At 43.3% G+C, this 26,118-nt stretch overlaps 1 protein-coding gene across 2 annotated transcripts; it reads left to right on the forward strand.

Annotated features, from left to right (window-relative positions):
- Positions 1-378: 378 nt before the first annotated feature.
- On the forward strand, positions 379-24,248 carry PTGS2 (prostaglandin-endoperoxide synthase 2). 2 transcript variants are annotated; one of them, XM_081194419.1, is made up of 10 exons: positions 379-400; positions 14,671-14,787; positions 14,879-15,022; positions 16,248-16,391; positions 17,227-17,408; positions 18,086-18,169; positions 18,517-18,763; positions 19,551-19,837; positions 20,164-20,311; positions 21,217-24,248. In XM_081194419.1, exons 2-10 carry the CDS (start codon positions 14,715-14,717, stop codon positions 21,618-21,620), a joined length of 1,713 nt encoding a protein of 570 aa, XP_081050545.1. In that variant the 5' UTR covers positions 379-400; positions 14,671-14,714; the 3' UTR covers positions 21,621-24,248. The 2 variants fall into 2 exon arrangements, with proteins under 2 accessions (XP_081050545.1, XP_081050544.1); XM_081194418.1 differs by lacking the exon at positions 379-400 and adding an exon at positions 12,578-12,821.
- The last annotated feature ends 1,870 nt before the right edge of the window (positions 24,249-26,118 follow it).

The following is a 26,118-nucleotide window of genomic DNA, read 5'->3' on the forward strand; positions in this document are numbered from 1 at the left end:
CTTTATTAGAGCTAAGCTTTCAAGTTCACCAGAATTCTTATTCAGACTGGACGTTACTTACATAAGAAAAGAAGTGGGCGTGAAGAAACAATGTTATTTGATGTGATGTAGTTCATACCAGTGTTTTTTCCCATCACACCCATCAACAGTCTCTGTTTTCTCATCCCCACCCACGTTTTTTTAATAGCCAGAGTGAATGGGTGCTAATGAGTTCAAAAGCTTTCTCGCTGCTTTGTGACCTGTCACTTAATTCCACTTCTGATGGACAGAACACACCTACCTGCCATTGTTCTCCAGAACTCTAGTTCATTTCAGGGAATGTCCTAATGAACTTTGCCAACTACTGCACCAAACTTTTCCAACTGAAGTCTTGTGGAACTAAATGGTTATGCAAGAAAAGGTAAAAAGGTAAAGGACTCCTGGATAGTTAAGTTCCATCAAAGGCAACTATGAGGTTGCAGTGCTCATCTCACTTTCAGGCCGAGGAAATTGGCGTTTGTCCACAGACAGCTTTCTGTGTCATGTGACCAGCAGGACTAAACCGCTTCTGGTGCAACGGGAACACCGTGACGGAAACCAGATGGCACAGAAACACTGTTTACCTTCCCGCCACAGCACTACCTATTTATCTACTTGCACTGGTGTGCTTTCGAACTGCAAGGTTGGCAGGAGCTGGGACAGAGCAATGGGAGCTCACTGCGTCGCAGGGATTCGAACTGCCGACCTTCTGATCGGCAAGCCCAAGAGGCTCAGTGGTTTAGACCATAGCGCCACCTGCATCTTGCAGGGATCCACAAGTATTTCAAAATGGTTTCCTCTGCTTCATAAAGGTAGCAAAACCTTCAGGTCTCATCATAACGTGGGGAGTACCCGGAGGTTTGCTGCATATTCAGTCTTGGCAGCTGTTGCACCATGTTGACCCTGTCCTCATTCAGGTAATCACAAAAGCCTTGAATGGAAAACCAGCTACTGAAATGTTGGCTTTTTGGTAGTTTCCAAGGCTGGCCCACTTGTTCTCTCCAAAGGTCAATCCAGTTATAAAAATGGATTTTGCAGGTATTTAGAAAATTCATTTCTTGTGGAGCGTCCAGAAAAACTCAGAAGGCACAGCAGGAAGAGCAATCGCTTAGGCTGAAGAGCCAGGTCCTTTGTGTATTGAAGAAAAAGTAGCAGGCCTTTTCTTTCCTAACCAGAGGTGCCTTCTAGGGGGGGGGGCGAGGGGCCCCAAATTTTCATGGAGGGAGCCAGGTCCCCTCAATATTCCCCAGATCCCTGTTCTGGTCCTTCAAAGTTTACCGTTCATTCACACATGCATAATGTTTCCCAGAAAATGCTTAATGGCCTAACGGTCCACTGCCATTGGAACTAGTAACAAAATAAGGTAAAGGTAAAGGGACCCCTGACCATTAGGTCCAGTCGTGACCGACTCTGGGGTTGCGGCGCTCATCTCGCTTTATTGGCCGAGGGAGCCGGCGTACAGATTCCGGGTCATGTGGCCAGCATGACTAAGCTGCTTCTGGCGAACCAGAGCAGCGCAAGGAAATGCCATTTACCTTTCCGCCAGAGCAGTACCTATTTATCTACTTGCACTTTGACATGCTTTCGAACTGCTAGGTTGGCAGGAGCAGGGCCTGAGCAACAGGAGCTCACCCGGTCGCAGGGATTTGAACCTCCAACCTTCTGATTGGCAAATCCTAGGCTCTGTGGTTTAACCCACAGCGCCACCTGCGTCCCTAGTAACAAAATACATAAGATTAAAGCTATTATCAAGTTTATCCATAAATTCAGTGTAAAGGGAGATTGGATACTTAACTGGAATCATGGAACTTTTGAGACTTTCTCCAAAACCATCACAATGCAGAGAGATACATAAGTACCGGTACTTCAGAAGTCACACGGAACCCGTTCCGGAAGTCTGTTTGACTTCCAAAATGTCCAGAAACCAAAGCGCGGCTTCTGATTGGCTGCAGGAAGCTCCTGCAGCCAATCAGAAGCCCTGTCGGACGTTCGACTTCCAAAAGAATGTTTGAAAACCGGAACAGTCACTTCTGGTTTTTGATCATTCGGGAGCCAGAACGTTTGACTCCCAATGCGTTTGGGAGCCGAGGTACGACTATATGCAGAAAGGCAGGGCTGGACTTTGGTAATCTTTTGGAATACGGTACCAAGTGTGAGGCCAAAATTTGGCGCCACAAAATGGATTGTCTCAATTATGGATCTTCTCAATCTTGCACCCCTTTGGCCCAGTGCCCTGTGCAGTAGAACTGCCCACACCACCCAATATCTGGCACTGATACAGGTGAAGGTCCACCTGAAAGAATATATGGACAGAGAAGGCAAGGGCCTCAGTCACCAGAATGAGAATGAAGATTACCCAAGACAGCAATGCTCTCTTAACACACTTTGAAACAAGGAAAGTAATACACAACATTGAAAAAACAGCACACCTCTGGTAAGACCATCAAGCCCAGAGTCTAAAATTACTGAACTGTGCCTCTAGCGCATAGCGATGCTATGTGTGTTATTAGACTCTGCAGATTTTGTGACAGATTACAGACACACAGAAATGTGTCTAAAAATTCATAGCATCCAATCTAAAAAGTTCCTTTGCCTGGAAGTAAGTCTGCTTCCTGGTTTTCTAGAGAAGTGAAGCATTTCTAGAGAAAATGATGAAAGTATTATTTCTTCTGTAATCAGCAAAATGTATTCCCATGGTGGTTTTTTTCGTTACAGAGAATACAGAGAATATTCTCCACAGAGAAAGTGTATTGCTTTAGAATGTACAGTTAGATGGAAATCCGTATGCAATACTTACCTTAGAAAAGAGATGGGGAAGAGGCGGAACCAGGTGGAAACTAGGGAGAGAATATTGTTATTGTGGTCTCCAACTTGCAGATCAGATCAGATAGATAGATAGATAGATAGATAGATAGATAGACAGACAGAGACTTCAGTGGGGAAGTAAAATGAAATAAAAGAAAGGGGGAACCCTGTAATTGTGAGGCGCTGAGGGAATTTTGGTGAAATTGTGACCCTGAAGGGTTAGCAATTTTTTTCAAAAAAAATTGTGAGCGCGCAGGTTGAGGCGTCAAGGGCTGATTTTTTTGGTCTATGATAAAACGTGTTGTTTGCATTGCCAAATGTTGCAAGGGAGAATTTGCAACAGTTTGGCACCATTTTTGAGGGAATTGGATAATGTCAGATTTTTGGTGAAATTGTGACCCTGTGGGTTAGGGACTTTTTTCAGAAAAAAAGTTTTTCTGTTGGTTAAAACACTGAGGTCTGCCTTTTTTGGTCTATGATAAAACGTGCGTTTTGCACCGCCAAACCTTGCAGGGGAGTATTTGCAACAGTTTGGCACCATTTTTGAGTGAATTGGATATTTCAGATTTTTGGTTAGGGATTTGGGATTTTTTCACAAAAAAGTTTTTCCACAGGTTATGGAGATGTTTTTCTGTGTCGACACCAGGTGAATAATTAAGCATACTAATAATTTGCAAGCTTTTGATTTTTGAAGGCTTTTTAAAATTTGCCACTGAATGTGTTTAAAGTGTTTGTTATTGAAGAGCTGATAATTTTGATTTCATGATATATTGTGAACTGCCCCAATATATTTTTTCTGAATGAAAGGATAGTATAGAAATGTTCTCCATATACATACATGTCTCCACCTGCATTCTAAAATGTTAGCTGTAGCTTCATTTTGATGTGTGGATTGGCTCTAAAAGCATGCAATGAAAACATTTTTACTTCAGCTGCTTTTTGTTTTAAATTTCAAAAACATGCTGGTCCGGCTTTGGAAAGGTTAGCTATGTGGTTTTAAATCCTTCACATTCCTCTTCAAATTCCTTATTGCCAGTGCATGCTGTCTTTCACTGTTTTCCCCTTGCACTGTGATATAATTAGGATGCTGGACACGGGAGGCGCTGTGGTCTAAACCACTGAGCCTCTTGGGCTTGCCGATCAGAAGGTTGGCGGTTCAAATCCCTGTGACGGGGTGAGCTCCTGTTGCTCTGTCCCAGCTCCTGCCAACCTAGCGGTTCTAAAGCACGCCAGTACAAGTAGATAAATAGGTACCGCTGTGGTGGGAAGGTAAATGGTGTTTCCATGCACTATGGTTTCCGTCACGGTGTCCCGTTGCACCAGAAGCTGTTTAGTCATGCTGGCCACACAACCCACAAAGCTGTCTGTGGACAAATGCCGGCTCCCTCAGCCTGAGCGCTACAACGCTAAAGTTGCATTTGACTGGACTTAACCGTCCAGGGGTCCTTTTCCTTTATGTTTAACTAGGATGATGTCGTTTACTGTGATAGGCCAGCCCTGGTATAGAGAAGCAGTATCTCTGCAGGCTTCATGGGCTTGGCTGCCCACTGACAGTCCCTGGGGGTAGTCCCCACCCTACCTTGTGCACCCTGAAAGCTTTGCTCCCCTCGTAGTCTGGGACTTTCTCAACTTTGGGTCCCGAGATGTTGCTGAATTACAGCTCCCATCAACACTAGCCAGCTGTTAGGGATGGTTGGAATTGTGGTTCAAGAACATCTGGGGACCCAAGACTGAGAAAGCCTGGTCTGGGAACTAGAGGAACAGTCAATGTTCATGAGCTCAGAAAGCTCTCTGCATCTGTGCGTCTCCAATATGGCGCCCTGTCCAAAGCCAAAATTTGGCACACACACCCCCAGTGGATCTTCTCAATTATGGATCAATTATGGATTTTAGCACCTCCTTGGCTCATCACCCTGGGGGAGGGGGGACTACCTTGACTGCCTAAACCTGGCGCTAATCCCTTTTGGGAATTGCTTCCCACCCAATGAACCGTAATCCCCAGATTCCTAGCTTTGAACATATATATTTTTAAAAGTATGTTTCTAGCATTTATAGAACCTGAAATATGAAGCAAACTGTCCAAGCAACATTCTCAGTTGTATTATGAGAAACTAGTTTTACAATAGGTTTAGTTCAAGGGTCAGCAAATGTTTTCAGCAGGGGGCCAGTCCACTGTCCCTCAGACCTTTTGGGGGGTGAACTGAAGGGTTCAGCCAACATTCTTATATAGAGCTCAACTACAACACAACTGTAACAACTTTCTGTAACTATCCAATCACTGAATGTCACTTTCAATTCCTTATTTGCATATGTGGACCTGAGTGAAAACTATCTACAGTATCCCCCTGCTGGCCCAGGGTGAGATCTTCAGTATATAACAAATACCTTCCAGAGAGCAAGAAGAGGTACAACTAGAGAGAGAGTAGGTGAAGGTAAGGGTAAAGGATCCCTGGACAGTTAGGTCCAGTCAAAGGCGACTATGGGGTTGCAGCGCTCATCTTGGTTTCAGGCTGAGGGAGCCGGCGTTTGTCCACAGACAGCTTTCCAGGTCATGTGGCCAGCAGGACTAAAACGCTACTGGTGCATGGATGACCGTGACAAGTGCCAGAGCGCCCGGAAACACCGTTTACCTTCCTGCTACAGCAGTACCTATTTATCTACTTGCACTGGCGTGCTGTCAAACTGCTAGGTTGGCAGGAGCTGGGACAGAGCAACGGGAGCTCACCCCGTCGCGGGTATTTGAACCTCCGACCTCCCGATCGGCAAGCCCAAGAGCAGGCATAGACAAACTCGGCCCTCCAGATGTTTTTGGCCTATAACTCCCATGATCCCTAGCTAGCAGGACCAGTGGTCAGGGATGATGGGAATAGTAGTCCCAAAACATCTGGAGAGCCCAGTTTGCCTAGGCCTGCCCAAGAGGCTCAGTGGCTTAGACCACAGCGCCACCCGCGTCCCGCTAGACTTGCAGCGGTTCTCAACCTGTGGGTCCCCAGATCTTGTTGGACTACAACTCCCATCATCCCTGAGCTCTGACCTTGCTAGCTAGGGGTGATGGGAGTTGTAGTTCAACAACATCTGGGGACCCACAGGTTGAGAAAGGCTGCACTAGAGAGAGAATAAAGAAGCAATAGCCAGTCACTGAGGCACATTGTTCTTGGTCCTTGATGTACAATGGGTGTTTGCAAAGAGGTGTGGGAGAATTGCGATTGGTGCCTCCTCATGCTTTTGTCAGGAGGGTGGGAACATGAGAACGAGCCTGTTCTGCGGTGGCACCTCATTTGTGGAATGCACTCCCCAGGGAGGGGGAGAAGGGGCTCTCTCCTTTGAGCTATTGGTCAGCAGTCATGGCTATTTAACATTTGACAGGGAAGGGGAGACTATAAGCACATGGAAGTATGCATGAAATATACTCGGAGTCGAGTGTGAATTTCATGCTCTTTATTCAGCTCGTAGGAGCAATGAATCAAACTTTTCCCAAAACGTCTAGCTATATTCACACAATGGGCCCCACATGATTGTCTAATTCTGGGTTGCTCCTGCAGGCCAATCAGGTTGCTGATTCACTTCCTCCAGGAGCCTGATTGGCTGCTCCTGCAGGCCAATCAGGTTGCTGATTCACTTCCACCTGGAGCCTGATTGGCTGCTCCTGCAGGCCAATCAGATCGCTGATTCACTTCCTCCAGGAGCCTGATTGGCTGCTCCTGCAGGCCAATCAGGTCGCTGATTCACTTCCACCTGGAGCTGGATTGGGTGGCTCCTGCGGACCAATCAGACTGCTGCATGCTGCATCCTACTGTTCTAGGATTCAGCTCAGTACATAACAATGCATCTACCTGGGGGGGGGGGGGAGCTGTACTGAAACACTCTGCAGTAGATGTCCGATCCCCTGCATGCCAACAGAGAATTTAGCTGCAAGTGAGCATTAGTGAGTCAGACATGGTTTTCTCTTCTGTAGGAACAGAGGAGAGTGGATACCCAGTTCGGACAAAACAGATTGTGTACATACACTCTACCCTTCAAGCACATTTGGAGCACATTCATTCCCCTCAAAGAATTGTGTGCCAAGAGATGAAGGTCATGGACTACATGGAATTGGCAGAGATGACTGGCAGAATCCGTGACCAGGGAGAGGAGTTGGTGGAGGAAGATTGGAAGTTTAAAGATTACCTGCAGAAGCACTGTAAAATTAAGGAATGTTGAAATGACGTTTGATTGAAAATAAGTGGTACTGGTAAAGAGATGCTTAAGAAAATGTAAATAGGGAATGATAATTGAAAATGGATATTTATAATAATAGGTTAATATATGGAGTAAGGATAAATGCTAGAGGGTAAGGATTTGCTGAATTTAATATTTGAACTGGAATACAAAATGGGAGGTGTGAGGAGGTCAAGAAACTAGTGAAGAAAATATAAGACTTGAAAATATTAATTCATTTTTAGCTTTGTTTTTTGGCTTTTCTTCTTCTTACTCTCCATTTTTTACTTTTTTTTCTCTCTCTCTTTCCTCTATCAACTGTTTTTCTACTGTGTATTTTTATTTGTCTTGTTTTTGTAGTTTAAATGCTTAACCGTTTAAATGTTGGATTTTGTTTTTATTGTTTGTGAAATATTAATAAATATCATTTTTTTTAAAAAAAAAGAATTGTGTGCCAAGGCACCCTAGCCACAAAGTTCCCAGCAGAACAATAAAACACACCAACACGAAGCATTTTGGTTTATGGGTTCAAGCAGGCCACAACTTTATGGGTTACAGATGTGAGCGGTTTGGCTTAGGCATTGGGGTGAAGCCAGTCTATGTCTTGACTCCTGCCCATCTGCAGGGAGTCCACTTAAGGGCAAACCACCGATAGGGGGCGCTCTATGACTTAGATAGTGGCACCCTGAGGGGTCCTTGTAGGGGCTGTGACATGGCCCTAGCCCACGTCCAGGCTTCGGACAAGATCCACGCCCCGGATCCCTTTACAGCAGAGGTAGGCAACCTAAGGTCCATGGGCCGGATGCGGACAGTCCAGGAATCAGCATGTTTTTACATGAGTAGAATGTGTCCTTTTATTTAAAATGCATCTCTGGGTTATTTGTGGGGCCTGCCTGGTGTTTTTACATGAGTAGAATGTGTGCTTTTATTTAAAATGCATCCCTGGGTTATTTGTGGGGCATAGGAATTCGTTCATTCCCCCCCCCCCCAAAAAAAATATAGTCCAGCCCCTCACAAGGTCTGAGGGAGAGTGGACCGGCCCACGGCTGAAAAAGGTTGCTGACCCCTGCTTTACGGGTTACCCTTACTGAGGCAACTCAGTCTCCAGTATTTTCTTCTTCTTCTTATCATCATCATCATCATCATCATCATCATCATCATCATCATCATCATTTCCTATTATTATTATTTCCTATTATTATTATTATTATTATTATTATTATTATTATTATTATCACATCCACATGTTTTTTTTCTTCCTGGATTCAAACTGGAGACACACTACAATCAGAAGGATATGTATGCACTTTCTCAAATTTCCCCCAAACCACGGGAGCAAACCTTCCGTGTAAATTCAGGACAGCACAATTTAACTCTTCCCTCGCTCCCATTTCGGAAAGTTCAAGCATGTCTTGAAAATTCCTCAGCTGGTTATTTTGACTGGTGTGTAACTGGAATTTATAAGTTTCTGGAATGCAGAGTTAAAGTAAATTATCAAACCATCAATTCTAGCATGCGGGGTGACGACGACAACAAAATAATATAATTTGGCATCTGAACAATTGGCATTACTGATTGTATTATAATTTGGTATTGTGACAATGAGGCTTTTATTGGGTTATTGTACCTCAGGTTAAGTACTTAATTCATTCTGGAGGTCCGTTCTTAACCTGAAACTGTTCTTAACCTGAAGCACCACTTTAGCTAATGGGGCCTCCTGCTGCCGCCACGTTGCCAGAGCACGATTTCTGTTCTCATCCTGAAGCAAAGTTCTTAACCTGAAGCACTATTTCTGGTTAGTGGAGTCTGTAACCTGAAGCGTATGTAACCTGAAGCGTATGTAACCCGAGGTACCACTGTAATTGAAAACTAATAAAAATTATTGCACAAGAAAATTCCTCAGCTGCAGTGAGCTGCATGAAGGAATCCTACTATGGATTTATTCCCCGTCTACAGTGAACACTTCTTCTTTTTAAAAAGTTATTATTTTTAAAAGCACCTTAAAGGCTAACGCATTGCTACAGCATAAACTTTCATAGTCTGGACTCCACTCCATCACATACATTAAATAGGTAGATGAAAGGAGGATAACATCTAAAGGAGAGAGAGAGAGAGAAAATGTTAATGATGAGAACGGAGGAAAATGAAATGCAGATATTAGGCAGTCGCTCCCTTTTTAAACACACCAAAGACACATGCAGCTAAAGGAAGCTAAGCTCAGCTCCCTTCTTACCTGCTCTCACCTTACCTGGCTGCATTCCAATGCTTCATAAACATTTTCTTCACCTTGACTCCTTTAAGTTATTGGAGCTGGGCTGGGAGAAAAGTGCTTTAAAGGAACAGCAAGCTGACGGGGACAGGGTTTGTTCCCAGCTTATGTGCTCCTCCTTTCTGATGAGATGAGAGAAGGAAAGGAAGGAAGTAGCTGGCATGCCAGGGTATTCGTCCATTTTTCCCAGTATTGTTTAGATCTGCTAACCAGAGCCGAGTGCAAAAATGAGGGAGCACATTTTGAGTGTAGGAATTTCTTTTCAGTACCGGTACTGAACTGAGACCACAGACCTTTCGCACAAAGGCCTGTTCCTAACTTTCTTCATTTCAGCAGCCTAATGTAGTTGGGGACAGGGTGGATAAAAACCAGTGATTTTTAAAAATAATAATAATAAAAATCAGATTTTTAAAAATTTAAATTAGATTTTTTAAAATTTAAATTGGATTTTTTAAAATAAAATGCTTTTGCAGGAAAAAAAATCTTTATAAATATAGTTTTCTGTTTAAGTTACATTATAGTCCAAAGGCTATTTGTCAGCAAATAAGGATTTGTTCTAAGTTTTTCATGTGTACTAAAACACAGTGTATGGTTTTTTTAAAAAAAAAGTTTAACCACATCGGTTAACAAGCATGGATACATATGCTATAATGTTATTGTTTTAGTTAAATAAATGGTTTAAATTGTTCTTAAGGAAATGATTATTTTTCTCCTTCCAATAAAGCACAGCAGAAGAGTTGTCCAAATATAAACAATAATTTCATAATTATCTGACTACGCATTTCTGATAGAATAACTAAATCAGTAATTTTTGATGTAACTGTAAAAACTACTCTGAAAATTTATTATTCCAAAAACGAAACCTTCCTCTGGTTGTAAATACTAAGAGGATGCCAGCAAGGTTGAACCTTTCTGTAAAAAATGATTTAAATCAAGCCTTACGGACCAGTGATTTAAATCAAGTCTTACTGACTAGTGATTTAAATGGATTTGATTTAAATCAAATCCACCCTGGTTGGAGGAAACCATTTTGATGTTGGGATTGTTAAGCAATTGGTGACCCTTGCTGAACCCCAGAGATCTGTCAGCACATTCAGATCTAACTTCTGCCAGCCTTTGCCAACGTGCTGCCTCTTTTAAGTGGGCATGAAACCGAGGCCCTTTCCACACACAAGGCAAATGTTTGGCCACTAAGCTGTGTGATGCCCTTCCCCTTTTTCCCCATGTGAACAGGGCAAACGGCTGCTCACTGCAAGCAAAACAAGTAAACAAGCAAAACAAAGAAAGAGAAGATCAAATAAAGGGAAGATACCTACTTGTAAAGGTGGCGCTGTGGGTTAAACTACAGAGCCTAGGACTTGCCGATCAGAAGGTCAGTGGTTCAAATCCCCGCGACGGGGTGAGCTCCCGTTGCTCGGTCCCTGCTCCTGCCAACCTAGCAGTTCGAAAGCACATCAAAGTGCAAGTAGATAAATAGGTACCACTCCGGCGGGAAGGTAAACAGCCTTTCCGTGTGTTGAACTGGTTTGCCAGAAGCGGCTTAGTCATGCCGGCCACATGACCCGGAAGCTGTACGCCGGCTCCCTCGGCCAATAAAGCAAGATGAGCGCTGCAACTCCAAAGTCGGTCACGACTGGACCTAATGGTCAGGGGTCCCTTTTCCTTTACCTACTGTAAGGTCAACCTTACAAGGTTCTTGCAGTGGTAAGGCAGGTGAATTTAATACCGTATTTTTCTGTGTATAAGACAAGTGTTTTTTATCCAAAAATAATATAAAAACTTGGGGGTCATCTTATACACGGGTGGTGCAGAGAGTAGGCGCGAGTAGGAGATACACAGCAGTGATTGGGCGTGTGATTGGTGGATGAGGCCAGGTGTGGTCCGGATTTGTTGTTGTTGTGGCAACTGGTCGGGGGATTTGTGGCTGCGTTCGGTCAGACGATTGGAGCATAGCTGTCAACATTTCCCTTTTTTAAAAGGGAAATTCCCTTATTCCGAATAGGATTCCTCGCAAGAAAAGGGAAAAGTTGACAGCTATGGATTGGTGCCTTCTGCGAGGCGTGCAATTGGGAGCTGCGGCCAGGCGGTTGAGCGATTGACGGCCACCCACACCCCCATAAAAAGCTGGACAACTCTGGGCAATTCCCCCCCCCCCAAAAAAAGCTTAACATCTTCCCCCAATTTCTTAATTTGGAGTCCCAAAGAATAGGGGTCATGTTATACACGGAAAAATACGGTACATCAACATCACCCTTATTCTTATCCTTCCATAGGACCCAGAAAACAATACATTGTGTAACAAATGCTATCCAGCCCAAATCATGTGGCATCCAAGGCTATATACCTGGGGCAGCAAAAATGCAACAATAATAATCTGTTCTAACCATTTGCTGTCCTTTCATGATATCCCAACTTTTCTGACTGAGCCTCACTCCCAGCGATCCAGTTTGTGAATCGGAAGTGGGGACTGGGTCACCAATAAAGTGTGTGCGTGTCTGTGTGTGATGGGGGGGGGGGCGAACTTATAGGAGGCTTTGGAAAGATTTTGGAGCTGAGAGTCCACCCGGAGCATGCCGTTATTTCAAGATCCGAGTTAAGAATGTCAGAAAGGAGCGCGGTGGCGAAGAAGCGTCTGCGCTGGAAGCCAACCCAGACATTGCCTGCCGGAAGAATCACCTGTAACAGGTGAGCAGGCAAAAACGCGAAGATCTTGCCGGAAGGCACTGGCCTTCCTTACAGTGATCCTCCGCAGGCTTGGGATCCACGGCAAGAAGTCGACCAACTTAAACCTAGCAAGAATCAGCATTCGCGGATCTGCTTCTGGCTTTAACTTCACGGCCCCACCTGGCGACTCTTTACGCGCAGGCTCCACCTCTGAGATCGCTCACAGAGCAGCAGGAGACTCTTCAATATGAGGGTCGTGGGTTCGAGTCGCATGTTGGGCAAGAAAAAGATCAGTGAAATGTTGGGGGCTGGCGTTCTCCCACGTTTCCACAAACTCCATCGCGCAATATCCCTCTCCTTCCCCACCTCTCTCTCTCCCTCTCTCCCTTTTCCGTGGCAAATGCTGCGAAGTTCAACGCACAAGCCCACTTCGCTTCGATTTCAAAGCGGAACGAAAGGGATCGCCCCGCTTTGGGGCGGTGAGAATCCGTGCAAACCTGCGGGGAGAAAAGTGAGTGCCAAACGTTCCTTGTCTCCGCGCCACCCCCACTTGCGTCTCCGGGGGCGGATCTTGCTCGCTTCCTGCGCGCAATCGTGAGTCACTCTGGCTGCGCATAAAGGCAGCAGGTTCGCGCCAGCTGCTCCAGACTCGGAGATCACTTCAAGAGCACAAGCTGCGGATCTTGAGCGGCGCTGGGCAGCTAGTGAAAGCTCCTCCTCGGGAATATCTATTTATATAATAATAATATTATATTATTATTTATTTTATCATATCCGCGATTTCGGAAGCTGAGCCTGCTACTTTGTGCGCTAAAAATGATTGCACCCTGCGTTGTCTTATTTTCTCTCTTGGCCATCAGCCAAGCAGGTGAGTGCTGCTGATCTTTCTAAAATGAAGTCTGTGCTATCTACAAAAAAATTCAGTGCTGTGTTGAGCTGGGATGGTGGGGCCACTTACCTTCGGTGCAAATCCTACTGACTTCCTAGGGTTGCGCATTGCTATCTCTTTTTGTCCTTTTCCTGGCGCTCTTCGGGTTTTTAAGAAAGGTTCCTGGCTACGCTTACCATTCAGAGTGGCGATGAAAAAAACCGAAGACCACCGATTCTGTTTTGTTGCAATATATGCAGGCTTGAACTTTGAAGGAGCCTGGAAATGTTTAAGTAACCCTGAAATGTGAGGTTAACTTGTAAAAGTGCTGAAAGTTGAGGGTGTCTCACACAGCAGTCCCCCAAAAAGTATTTTTTGGGTCAGGTTAGGTTAGGGAAAAAATGTCATGTAGGGGAGAAGTCTTAGTTATGGACTATAGGTAAAAGTATTTAGAGTTTTTGGACTGTAAGAACATGAGTGGTTTTATCCTTGTATCTATGAATGTATTTTAACTGAATATAATTATTTCTGGCTTTGTCTCCTCGGCACCTATGTTGTCTGAATCAGGGTTAATTTCCTTTAACAAAAGGCAAATGTAGAGGAAAAAACCAGTATCTCCTAGTGCTTTTCCTCCTGCCTTCCATGCACTCATTCTGAAAAGATTAATGAAGCAGTAACTAAATATTACGTCCATTCATACCCTTTCTTCTTCCTTGGCCAGGAAAAGTTATGTAAGGGAGGGCAAGGAGCTGAAAGCATCAAAAGTGTTTGATGCTGGTGTTAAGGGCAGCCTTTTTCTGTACGTCATTTGTCTAGCCTGGGAAGATGCAACGTAACTTCTGTTTTCAAACTAGTGTATGCTTTCTTTCTTTTTACATTCTTTTATTTATGTGTGGATAATCCATGCTGCAGAGTTAAATGTATGTAAATGGTTACCAGTGATTTTCAGAAGTGCATCCTCCTAAGTATCTTCTTAGGAGACGGTCAGAAACTTTGAGAACCGCTGGGGGGGTATGGTGGCATAGAGGAAGGATTAGACATCAATGCCGGTAGTACTCTGAGGCTTTATTAGAAGTTGCTGGTATCATTATGTTCACTTGAAAGTGAACTTAAGTTTCTTAGAGCACAAACCTAATCAGAGGAGAAGCCTAATTGGAGCTTGTTCTCAGATATAGGGGTTGTATCCTTAGATATAATGTCCTAGATGAAAGCTTTGTTACATTTCAGGGATATGTGTTATATTTGCCTGCCTTTGTTCCTGCCAGTGGTACTAATTTCTGCTAACATGATCTAGTAAAAGTTGTACATGTTTCATAAGAAAGACTATTGCCCAAGAATTTAAATATTACGACTAGTGAAATCCATTCTTCGGGGTTTATATGGAGTAGGCAATTGCCTTCTCTTCCATCTTTGCCTAGAGCAGACTCCCCATTCAATAAGAGTTTTTTTCCAGCCGAAAGTTCCTATGAAATGACTCTTCGGTGTTAGTGTGTCTGCAGAAGCAGCAGCTACGGCAGAAATCATTTCCTCAGCAACAATACAGGGGTGCTAGTGATGATTCTGTAGGCAGCTGCATTTAGAACTATTTTCCAAAATTGGGGTGCTTTCCACCCAAGATAGTTAGATCTGCCTCCTGCTGCTTCTACATGCTCTCAACAGCTACACCATAACCTCATGTGCATGATGCACTAACAAACTAGAAAGGCTGGATGCATTCTGTGGGCAAATATAATATGATGGTATCAAGTGGCAGTTGGTCTCTAGGGAACTAATCAATTAGCATTGGTCCAAGGGCCTTTATAAGACTCTAGATCTTGCTTTGACAGCACACCTCTTGGTTCCCTTCCAGTTAATCCTTGCTGCTCAAATCCATGCCAAAACAGAGGAGTCTGCATGACAGCAGGATTTGACCGCTATGAATGTGACTGTACGCGGACTGGTTATTACGGGGAAAACTGCACTACACGTACGTATTCCAGAAAGTTACGCTTGCACAATTAGCATTTAGGAGCATTTAACAGTTTTTGCTAACGTTCATTGCGCTTCGTTCCTTACAGCGGAATTTTTTACTTGGCTGAAAGTGACGCTGAAACCCACACCGTCCACAGTCCACTACCTTCTCACTCATTTCAAAGCAGTCTGGGATGTAATCAACAACTTCCCTTTCCTCCACAATGCCATCATGAGATACGTATTGATGTGTAAGTATCCATATCTCTTAATTCTACTTTTACACCACAGTCCCGTACGCATCTACTCAGAAGTAAGTCTCTTTGAGTTCATTGGCACTTGCTCTCGGGTAAATGAGCATTGGACTGGAGGCTTAAGCTTGGGGGTAGATATTTACCCAAGCACTTTGAAGTGCTATATGTTGGTTCCAATTTATTTTGATCTAATGCAGTAACCGCACTCTAGCCACTCAGCCTTCTAATAAATGGCATTAGGCAAAGCAATGGCTAAGTCAAGCTTCTTCTTTGGGTGCCATCTGCCTCTTTTTGAAGATAAGAGCAAAAGTTCAAATGTTTCTTCAAAGTCCATGTATGGTACACACTGAAAATAGGTTTAGCCATTGTGCGTGACACGGGTGGGGAATCTCTGTCAAAGAGTTTTGAGCACCCTTGCCAAACTCCAGTTCTTGGGAATCTGAGAGAAACCATTGATGGACATTTTAAGTGTAAGAATATTTCGGCGTACTTGTAACCAAGAGAAAAAATGTAGAGAGAGTAAAATTGAAAATGGATTTTTACATTCCGCGTCACTTCTGAAAATGGACTTTTCAAGGTCAGATGCTTACCCCCTGTGGGGCTTAGACTGTGAAACTAGAAGACACAAGATTTACCCACTCTGGAAGAATGGCAGATGAAGGTGATTCACTATATGGAACTGGCGGAAATGACTGGCAGAATCCGAGACCAGGGAGAAGAGTTGGTGGAAGAAGACTGGAAGAAATTCAAAGACTATTTACAGAAATATTGTAAAATTAATGAATGTTAGAATGATGTTGGATAGAAACTAAGTGGTTTTTAGCTGCAACACTATAAGGGAATATGAAAAATGGATTACTAATAGTTAAAGATTTAATGTTACAATATTTTAAGATTAAAGGTTAGGATAAACAAAGAGGGGAAGGATTTGCTGAACCAACAATCTGAATTGGAATAAAAAAAAGGGAGGCGTGAGGAGGTCCGGGAAACAAGCTAATGAAAAATAAGTAATGGAAAGACTGAGTTGTTTTTAATTATTTTTATTTTGTGTTTTCTATTTTTATTTTGTAATATTTTGAAAATCTTAATAAATATCTTATTAAAAAAAAATAGACTGTGAAACTAGACTGTGTGGAAGTCTTGTGGAGAAGGTTCTCTGTCTCCATACTGTGGTCATTTAAGCATGGTCATAATTTTTCTGGTCCTTTCTCTCCCCTTCCAGCAAGATCCCATTTAATAGAGAGCCCACCAACATATAACAGCCATTATGGATACAAAAGCTGGGAAGCCTTTTCGAACCTTTCTTACTATACTAGGACTCTTCCGCCAGTAGACCACAACTGCCCAACCCCTATGGGTGTGAAAGGTAAGAAGGGGGGGGGGGGAATCTGTGCATGTGAATGTAAGAAAAAATGAAATATTATTCCTCCTGTATGTACACAAGGCCAGTTGGTACAACGCTGTCCTCCCTTCTCAATGCAATGGTTAATTATGTTCAGTGAATGCCTGAAAACGGCTTAAACATTAGAAAATATGTCTGAAGGAGAAACACAAGGTATTGAGTGTGCATTGCAGCACATATTTTCCCAGTGAAACGTTCTGTCGTCCTTTGTCAAAGGAACAGAAAACTTGCTGTGGTTGTATATCAGCCAACAGGTTGTGTGTATATTGGCAACCAAATGAATAACTAACAGGTTTAAACCAAGACAACTATATTTAGTATGATAATTAACAATCGGACAGGTTCCAAACTGCAAAGAAACTATCAACATGCATTAAGCTGGGGTTTGACATTTTTAATTCTTCCTGTCAAACTCCTGTAGAACAGACAGGAAATGGCTGCAGTTATTCAGTCTCTAGTGCATGGGTAGGCAAACTAAGGCCCGGGGGCCGGATCCGGCCCAATCGGCTTCTCAATCCGGCCCGTGGACGGTCTGGGAATCAGCGTGTTTTTACATGAGTAGAATGTGTCCTTTTATTTAAAATGCATCTCTGGGTTATTTGTGGGGCCTGCCTGGTGTTTTTAAATGAATAGAATGTGTGCTTTTATTTAAAATGCATCTCTGGGTTATTAGTGGGGCATAGGAATTCGTTCACAAAGTCTGAGGGACAGTGGACCAGCCCCCTGCTGAAATTGTTTGCTGACCCCTGCTCTAGTCCCTTGGGGTGTCTGAAAAATAAATGATTGCTTTGCATTCCAGGTAAGAAGGAGCTTCCCGATTCCAAGCTCATTGTAGAGAAATTTCTACTGCGGAGAAAATTTATTCCCGATCCACAAGGCACAAACATCATGTTCACATTCTTTGCCCAGCATTTCACCCACCAGTTCTTCAAGACAGATCATCACAAAGGACCAGCCTTCACCAAAGCTCTTGGGCATGGGGTAAGATGGCAGAACTGTGACTTGGACTGATGAGTTATTGCAAACAAACCTTTTTATCAACTCCTGCGGTGAGAGGGTTATCTTGCCATCCACAAAGGAGTTGCATCAATATTGTGATAGGCAGAATGTACAGCAAACCTTTCTTGCATAACCTCAGAATAGCTTGTTCCCACAATGTTATGTGCCCACTGTGTGGGAGAACCATTTGACTTTATCTGGTCAGTCTCTAAAATACATAGCAATTAGGTTCTCCTCAATTTATGGAAAAATAACTATTGCAGCCCTGAATTTGGGGTGAAAAATGCAGTTGGTGTGTGTGTGTTTATAAACCGGTTTTGTCTGCAACACAACTTTCTAAGATAACACTTTAAGCAAGGGTGGTGGTGAGTTATACTGTTGTAATAGTGGTTGTTTACAAGGGCTTCTGTTTTTTGAAGTTGTCATTGAGGACAGCGCAAAAACTTGAAAGAGCTGCGCTTCCGAAATTTTATTGGTAATGACATTTGAGAAATAACATTGTTTTCCAACACTTTTAATGAGTGGAGAGAACTCTCGCTTCCATTGGAACGTCACTTCAGCATATTATGTTCTGAAACATTTAGAGGGAGAATCTAATCATTTTTCTGTCTCATCTGACAAATTAAAAGTAGGCTTTGATGTTCCTATTTTTTCAACAGGTTGATCTAAATCACATCTATGGAGAAACTTTGGACAGGCAGATGAAACTCAGACTATTTAAGGACGGGAAGCTGAGATTTCAGGTTAGTTTGGATTCCTTCTGAAATTCCTGCAGTGTGCTGAGAAAACAAGAGCATCACTTATGTTAACATCTTTACCAGGAAGAGAGGAGCTTTCGTGTTTCCTTTGATGCAGAGAAACGCCACAGGCATTTCAATAACTGCATCAGACACCCTGTTCTTACTAGATAACTATGTGCATCTAGATCAGTGCTACAATTTACAACAACCCCCTGTACTTGAAACCCACTGGAAATTGACAAGTATAAACATATTATATTTCCACTGGATTTTAGTATTCTTGGCTGAAATTCAGTATGATAGAAGATTCTGTGTGTTGCCATGCTCATTTATTTATTTTGTAATTACAGATGATTGATGGAGAGATGTACCCACCCACGGTCAAAGAAACTCAGGCAGAAATGATTTATCCACCACACGTCCCTGAGCACCTGAAATTTTCTGTAGGGCAAGAGGTCTTTGGTTTGGTTCCAGGGCTGATGATGTACGCCACGTTATGGCTCCGGGAACACAACCGGGTCTGTGATATTCTGAAGGGCGAGCATCCGGAATGGGATGATGAGCAGCTGTTCCAAACTGCCCGGCTGATCTTAACAGGTAATTCTTACAATCACTCATGGTTAACGCACAATTACTTGATTAAATTTTGCTGCTGCTAGATGTGGCGATAGCCATCACCTAAGATGGCTTTACATGGGTTGAGACAAATTCGTGGGCCAACATCATCTGTTGCCTATGTTGTCTAAGCAGAACATCCATGTATAGAGGCAATAGGTTGTATGAATATTGAATAGGAACCTGAAAGAATGGCTTATTATCCTTTTGCCTTGATTCTGAGTTTCCCAGGGACATTTTGTTAGCCACCATTGGAACTGTGTTGCCAGTCAAAATGCATTCTTGGTCTGAATCAGGAAGGCCATTTTTGTATTCTTCAGCATTCAATATTGTTTAGGAAATATAAGAGATCAGGAGGTGCTGTGGTCTAAACCACTGAGCCTCTTGGGCTTGCCAATCAGAAGGTCGGCAGTTCAAATCTCTGCAACAGAGTGAGCTCTGTCCCAGCTCCTGCCAACCTAGCAGTTTGAAAGCACGCCAGCGCAAGTAGATAAATAGGTACTGCTGCGGTGGGAAGGCAAATGGCGTTTTTGTGCACTCTGGTCTCCATCACGGTTTCCCCTTTGCGCCAGAAGCTGTTTAGTCCTGGTGGCCACATGACCCGGAAAGCTGTTTGTAGACAAACACCAGCTCCCTCGGCCTGAAGAGAGATGAGCGCTGCAACCCCATGGTTGCCTTTGACTGGACTTAACCGTCCAGGAGTCCTTTACCCTTTTATTGTTTAGGAAATGAAAAGACTGACTGACTTTTGTTTTCTGTGGGGAAACAGGAGAGACCATCAAGATTGTGATTGAAGACTACGTACAGCACCTGAGTGGTTACCACTTCAAGCTGAAGTTTGACCCAGAGCTGCTCTTCAACCAGAGATTCCAGTATCAGAACAGAATAGCGGCAGAATTCAACACCCTTTACCACTGGCACCCTCTCCTCCCTGATACCTTCCAGATTCATGACCAAGAGTACACATACCAGCAGTTCATCTATAACAACTCCATCATGTTAGAACATGGTCTTTCCCACATGGTGGAATCCTTCTCCAGGCAAAGGGCTGGAAGGGTAAGAATTTATTTTCTACTAAGAAATTGCATAGCCTTCATCTTGAGGCAACAGGGTACATCTGTCCACCTGTTAAGTCACTCCAATATCTGAAAATGTTTTGAGCACGGGAAGAATGATTAGGGAAAGGGAAAATTTGTGGCACAGTTTTAGACTGCCTTCAACTTTCTCTATCGCATTTCAGACAGAGGAGTGAATAGCATGAGCAAGTTTCTCACTGTAAATCCAAGAGATGGATAAATGTTTGAGGTCCATCTGATTTCAAAGGGGCTTGAAGTTCTGATCTCCATGTGGTTTCTCATATTACTCCATTTCTTTGATAACAGGTAGCTGGTGGGCGGAATGTCCCTGCTGCGGTGGAGAAAGTAGCGAAAGCTTCCATTGATCAAAGCCGACAGATGAGATACCGCTCCTTGAATGAGTATCGGAAGCACTTTATGCTGAAACCTTTTCAGTCATTTGAAGAGCTCACAGGTAAGACTTGACCTCTACTTATAGAAAAACAAGAGCTTCATTTTGGGGGGCAAGGCTGCACAGCTTGGAGATCAAACTTCTGCTTTGCATGGAGGTGTCTCAGGTCCAATTCTTAACATCTCCACTTAAGGGACTGCAGTTAGCAGGTCCAGGATTGTGTAGGCAGCTAAAGGCTAGATGCTCCAATGGGTTGGGATAGACTAGGTCATAGTACAGTTCTATGCTGCCTCTCATCCCAAAAGGCCCTCAAGTTGGCACTCAAATGTTCAAATCCAAATCCAAGATTCAAGCAATATAACCAATAAACGAATTACTCCGTATTTCAAGAACTTGCTGTTTGGAAAAAAAGTGTTGAGTTCTTGTAGAAAAGCTCTGTTGTCTTTCACTGGAGATTGGGTAGTTGCAGCTCCTCTGACAAGATTCCTCACTGTCATTTCAATCTGCAATGAGAGATGTGCAAAAGGAAAACTACGTTCTAAGTATGAAAAGGAAGAAAATAGACTCTATGGGGGGAGCTTTACATTAGAGTTTTCATGAAGAAAATTCTGTGTCAATCAAAGACCTTGTGAAGATATCTTACAGAGTTGTTATTTCACTCATTCTTCTCCAAGTGCATTGATTTTTCTCCCCCTGCTGATGCAACTTTTCTCTAGAATTACAGACTTGGATATTTCTCTCTCTCTCTCTCTCTCTCTCTCTCTCTGCTATTATTTTCTTCTGTATTACTTTCATGGCAGCTTTTGCAACAGCTAGAAGCCTCTCCCTGTCCTCTATAAGGCAATTTCCATTCTCCTTTTCAGAACCTTATAGAATAATTACTTAGTGATTTAGAACTGAATACAAAACCATGGAGAAAAAGGCTGAAGTTTTACTACTATGTGGTTTTTTTGGTCTCTCTATTCCAGGAGAAAAAGAAATGGCTGCAGAACTTGAAGAACTCTATGGGGATATTGATGCTATGGAGCTGTACCCAGCCCTCCTTGTAGAAAAACCACGTCCTGGAGCCATCTTTGGTGAGACCATGATAGAACTTGGAGCACCGTTCTCCCTGAAAGGTCTCATGGGAAATGTCATCTGCTCACCAGAGTACTGGAAGCCCAGCACCTTTGGGGGCAAAGTTGGCTTTGACATAGTGAACACAGCCTCCATCCAAAACCTTATCTGCAACAATGTAGAGGGCTGTCCTCTCGTGGCTTTCCACGTCATAAACCCCGCAACAGCAGCAACGAATAACGTCAGCACCTCCAGCACAGCAAGAGACGAGATTGGCCGAGCTGTGCTACTAAAAGAGCGCTCTGCTGAACTATAGGGAACAGCTATTTGCATATTTATTTATTTATGATATCTATTATATTGTTGTTTTTGTTGTTATTTATAGTTCAGGCAAAACACCATGGATTATTTTTTCTGTGCCTTGGCATCTAACCCACGATGCCAGACCTAAAGGGGGAGTTCTGCTTAGATTTGTGGGACTGGATCCCTTGGTTTTTAAGACTATCTTCTGTACCAGAAAGATGTATTCCAAAATGGATCAGGGCATTAGATCTGCTGCTTAAACTTGAACATAAACAATAGTTCTGCCTCTTAAACTTGACAGGTATGATCCTAAATACAAAACTATGTTACGTGCTGTTATCTGAGAGTCTGGAAGTGCTCAATTTTTTTTATAAAAAAAAACACAACAAAAATCCAGAACAGTTCTGGAAATCTGTGCTCATGAAAACTGTCCTTTTACAGAAATCTTTGCACTTTACAAAATGAATGTAGAATCCTTATGGTTTAGCCAAAGTTAAGGATTTTTACCCCCTGTTTATAGTAAACTCGGTAGGGTGCACAAACACTTAAACTGAGAGGGAGCATGGATGCAAATTTGGGGAAAAGGAAAATTTATTTTCACTACCTCTCCCATGTGACACAGCAATAGGTTTTGATAATGGACTGATCTTCATTTTGTTTGTGTCTATAACTGCACTTCCCTTTTATTGCAAACAAAGTTCCTTCCTCTTCTAAGAGTAAAACCACAACTGTGTAGGACGCAACCCAGTGAAACCATTCACATGTAATTCCTCTTGAAATGTATAGGAGCTTGTAGTCTCTGCAGAATCTCAATTGCTTTTTAATGGAAAGTTTCCCCCTAGCTCTATGTAATAGGTGACTGGAAGATGAAATGTTACTTTTGGGTTTTAATGCTCCAAACAAAGGCTTGGAACTGTAGATTTCTCTTTCATCATAATTAAGAAGATGTAAAAAACCAACACAAAAACAACAACCAAAAACCAGTCCTTTCTTTTTCCTCCCAAATTAATAGTTTTCAGTTATAAAGAGTGGATCCATATCATTTTAACGTCCTTGCAGAGACTCAAAGGCTCTATACAGAACAAGGGTGGACGACCTTTGTTGTAGAATATAACACTAAACCCATTCTTTCTGGACCCTAAAGTGCCTTCAGGTGTTTGAAACTCCATAGAGGAGCTGGTGAGATAGTTGTGCTGCCTCTTTTGAGATGCCTATGTAATGTGATGGGTGAGATATATGTCTCCCATAAGTAAGAACTGGAGTTTTGCATGTTATTAAGGACTCAAATCAATATGACTTGAGATATAGACCAGTACTGTAGGTTCCCAAGCCCCGCTTTTACACAGCACTTTATGTATACAAAGGCCATTTCAATTTTTGGATACTGACACTGCATTTCTGTTAATATTATTATACTGCAGTTTCTATATTTTTTTAAAAAAATTCTATTCCACTTTTCAAGTTGGCTAATAAACACAATTCCTCAAGTAAACCAATAGGCACTTCAATTAATAATTTGGGTATTGTCAATTTTACACATTCAATTAGATGCTAATTAATGGACTGCTAACTTGGGAAATGCAACCTTATTGTAGGTATTAAACCTTTCATATTGCTTAAGAAATCCATGTTTAATACTATGGTTCTGAAGCCCGTACATTACTGGCCCTCTTGGTTGAAAAACCCTCTGTTATTTGTACTCTGGAAATTGATATAATGATTATCTGTTAAAGCAAAGTGCTAAATGAAAAAATATCGCTGGAAAAGGAAATATTGGTGTAACCCAAGGAAATATGGACAAAAGTCACCCGGAAACTCTTGAGAAAACTCCATGATATCTGCTGTTTGTGCTTTTTGTAGCACTCAGTGGAGGTTGCTGAGGAGAACATCTGGTGGGTTGTGCCCATAGCTTATAGGGCTAATTGTCCTTTTTGAGAACACTCTATTCCATTCCTCTTTGTTCTTTTGATTAGTTCAGGCCTAGAAGTTACCTCATCTCTTTCTGATGCCTATCAGTTCTCCCATTTAAGTTCTTTCTCTTTGAAATTAGGACACTAGTCCTGCCAGTTCCTGAACTTCGTGTTCACTGTTCTTTCCCCACACGCTTTTACGACCTACTCAGTGCTGTCTCTTCTTCCATGTCTCTTGTAATTATTAGATTGTGAGCCTGTTTTTCTTGGAACCTTTCTTTAAAAAGAAAAAGAAAAACATTTTTGTACATTACTTGCAAGTGCCGTGTGTGTTCTAAATAGCTGTAGTTCACTGTATGGTGCCAGTTTTATGGAATTATGTCTTCCTATGCATTAAGTTCACTGGATATGCATCACGCAGCCTCATTTTGTTCCTGTAATATTTCCATTTTTATAAAAAAACCAAAGTATTATTTATCCCAGCCTGCTGGTCTTGGTTGGGCATTTAGAATGATGCCAGATTATGCACAGGGAAGAATTTTGTAGTAACCGCCATCCAGATAAAGTTAAGTCACATATGTGTTGTTGTTAACATCAATGCGATTTAAGCCTATTCTCTGGATTGTGGCCTTATTTATTACTATAATTTTAAAACTGTTTGGTGGTGTTGTTTTTTTAACGTTCCATGATGTGCAAAGTGTACTTCTGCAAATAAATTATTTGAAAGCTAATTTGGTGTCTGTTGCATTTTTCAAATCCCATCGCAATGAACACTAGTGCGAGGAGGTGGGGCGTTTTTGTAGCCACACAGAAGTCGGGTTTCTGCACTCACTCACACATACACACACCCCGGGCACCCTGTGTTCAGGTAGGCAAAAGTTGTTGCTGCAATTCAAGGGCACATTCTCCCCAGGAAGGACTACTCAGGGATGTGGTCTGGGAGAGGGATCTGATGAGAGAATCCTGAGGCCAACATTATCCTGGAATACCACATTCAACTACAGGCCCTGAACATCTCCAACATGGGTGCATGTACCCAAGATTCCTGCAGACTAAGGCTTTGTTCCCATTCCCATTTATGTGTACTCAATGCATTTTCAGTGTCAGGTTTTACACGACAGATATCCAAAGGATATCTGTATCCTACACTTTGGTGGTCAGTCCTACTGTCTGATTCTCAAACAGGCATCACACCTGTTGGAATCCTTAAGCTGTTCCTCATTTATCTCTAGCCAAGGTTTGAAAGTGATGTGAAACACACCTAGGGGAGCGGGGTGGACACAGTCCACCTTGAACAGGCCTACCATCTCTAGGCTAGGTAGACTTCGAAAAATGCAGTGAAGTGGAGGTCACAAAGAGGATGGATAAATAAGAAAAGAGGTAGAGAGAAAAGCTTCCCTAAACAGGGCTGCCTTCAGATGTCTTCTAAAAGTTTGGTAGTTATTTTTCTCTTTGACATCTGGTGGGAGGGCGTTCCACAGGGCGGGTGCCACTCTTGAGAAGGCCCTCTGTCTGGTTCCCTGTAGCTTTGCTTCTCACAGCGAGAGAACCGCCAGAAGGCCCTTGGCGCTGGACCTCGGTGTCCGGGCAGAACAATGGAGGTGGAGACGCTCCTTTAGGTATACTGGACATAGCCCATTTAGGGCTTTAAAGGTCAGCACCAACACATTGAATTGTGTTCGGAAATGTACTGGGAGCCAGTGCAGGTCTTTCAAGACCGGTGTAATATGGTCTCAGCAGCCGCTCCCAGTCACCAGTCTAGCTGCCGCATTCTGTATTAGTTGTTGTTTCCGGGTCACCTTCAAAGGTAGCCCCACGTAGAGCACATTGCAGTAGTCCAAGCAGGGGATAGGAGGCGGGCAGTTAGGGTCTCAGCCTGCATACCAGATGGAGCTGGCAAACAGCTGCCCTGGACACAGAATTGACCTGTGCCTCCATGGACAGCTGTGAGTCCAGAATGACTCCCAGGCTGTGCACCTGGTCCTTCAGGGGCACAGTTACCCCATTCAGAACCAGGACGTCCTCCACGCCTGCCCGCCTCCTGTCCCACAAAAACAGTACTTCTGCCTTGTCAGGATTCAACCTGAATCTGTTAGCCGCCATCCATCCTCCAACTGCCTCCAGACACTCACACAGGACCTTCGCAGCTTTCACTGGTTCTGATTTGAAAGAGAGGTAGAGCTGGGTATCATCCGCATACTGATGAACACCCAGCCCAAACGCTCTGATGATCTCTCCCAGTGGCTGCATGTAGATGTTGAAAAGCATGGGGGAGAGGACAGAACCCTGAGGCACCCCACAGGTGAGAGCCCAGGGGTCTGAACACTCATCCCCACCACCACCACTTTCTGAACACGGCCCAGGAGGAAGGAGCAGAACCACTGTATAACAGTGCCCCCAGCTCCCAGCCCCTCTAGATGGTCCAGAAGGATGTTATGGTCGATGGTGTCAAAAGCTGCTGAGGGATCCAGCAGAACTAGGAAATGGCTCTCACCTTTGTCCCTATCCCCCGGAGATCATCAACCAGTGTGAACAAGGCAGTTTCAGTCCCATGATGAGGCCTGAATCCCGACTGGAAGGGATCCAAATGGTCCGCTTCTT

This window comes from Podarcis bocagei (assembly GCF_964188305.1).
Source record: "Podarcis bocagei genome assembly, chromosome: 5".
Lineage (NCBI taxonomy): Eukaryota > Metazoa > Chordata > Lepidosauria > Squamata > Lacertidae > Podarcis > Podarcis bocagei.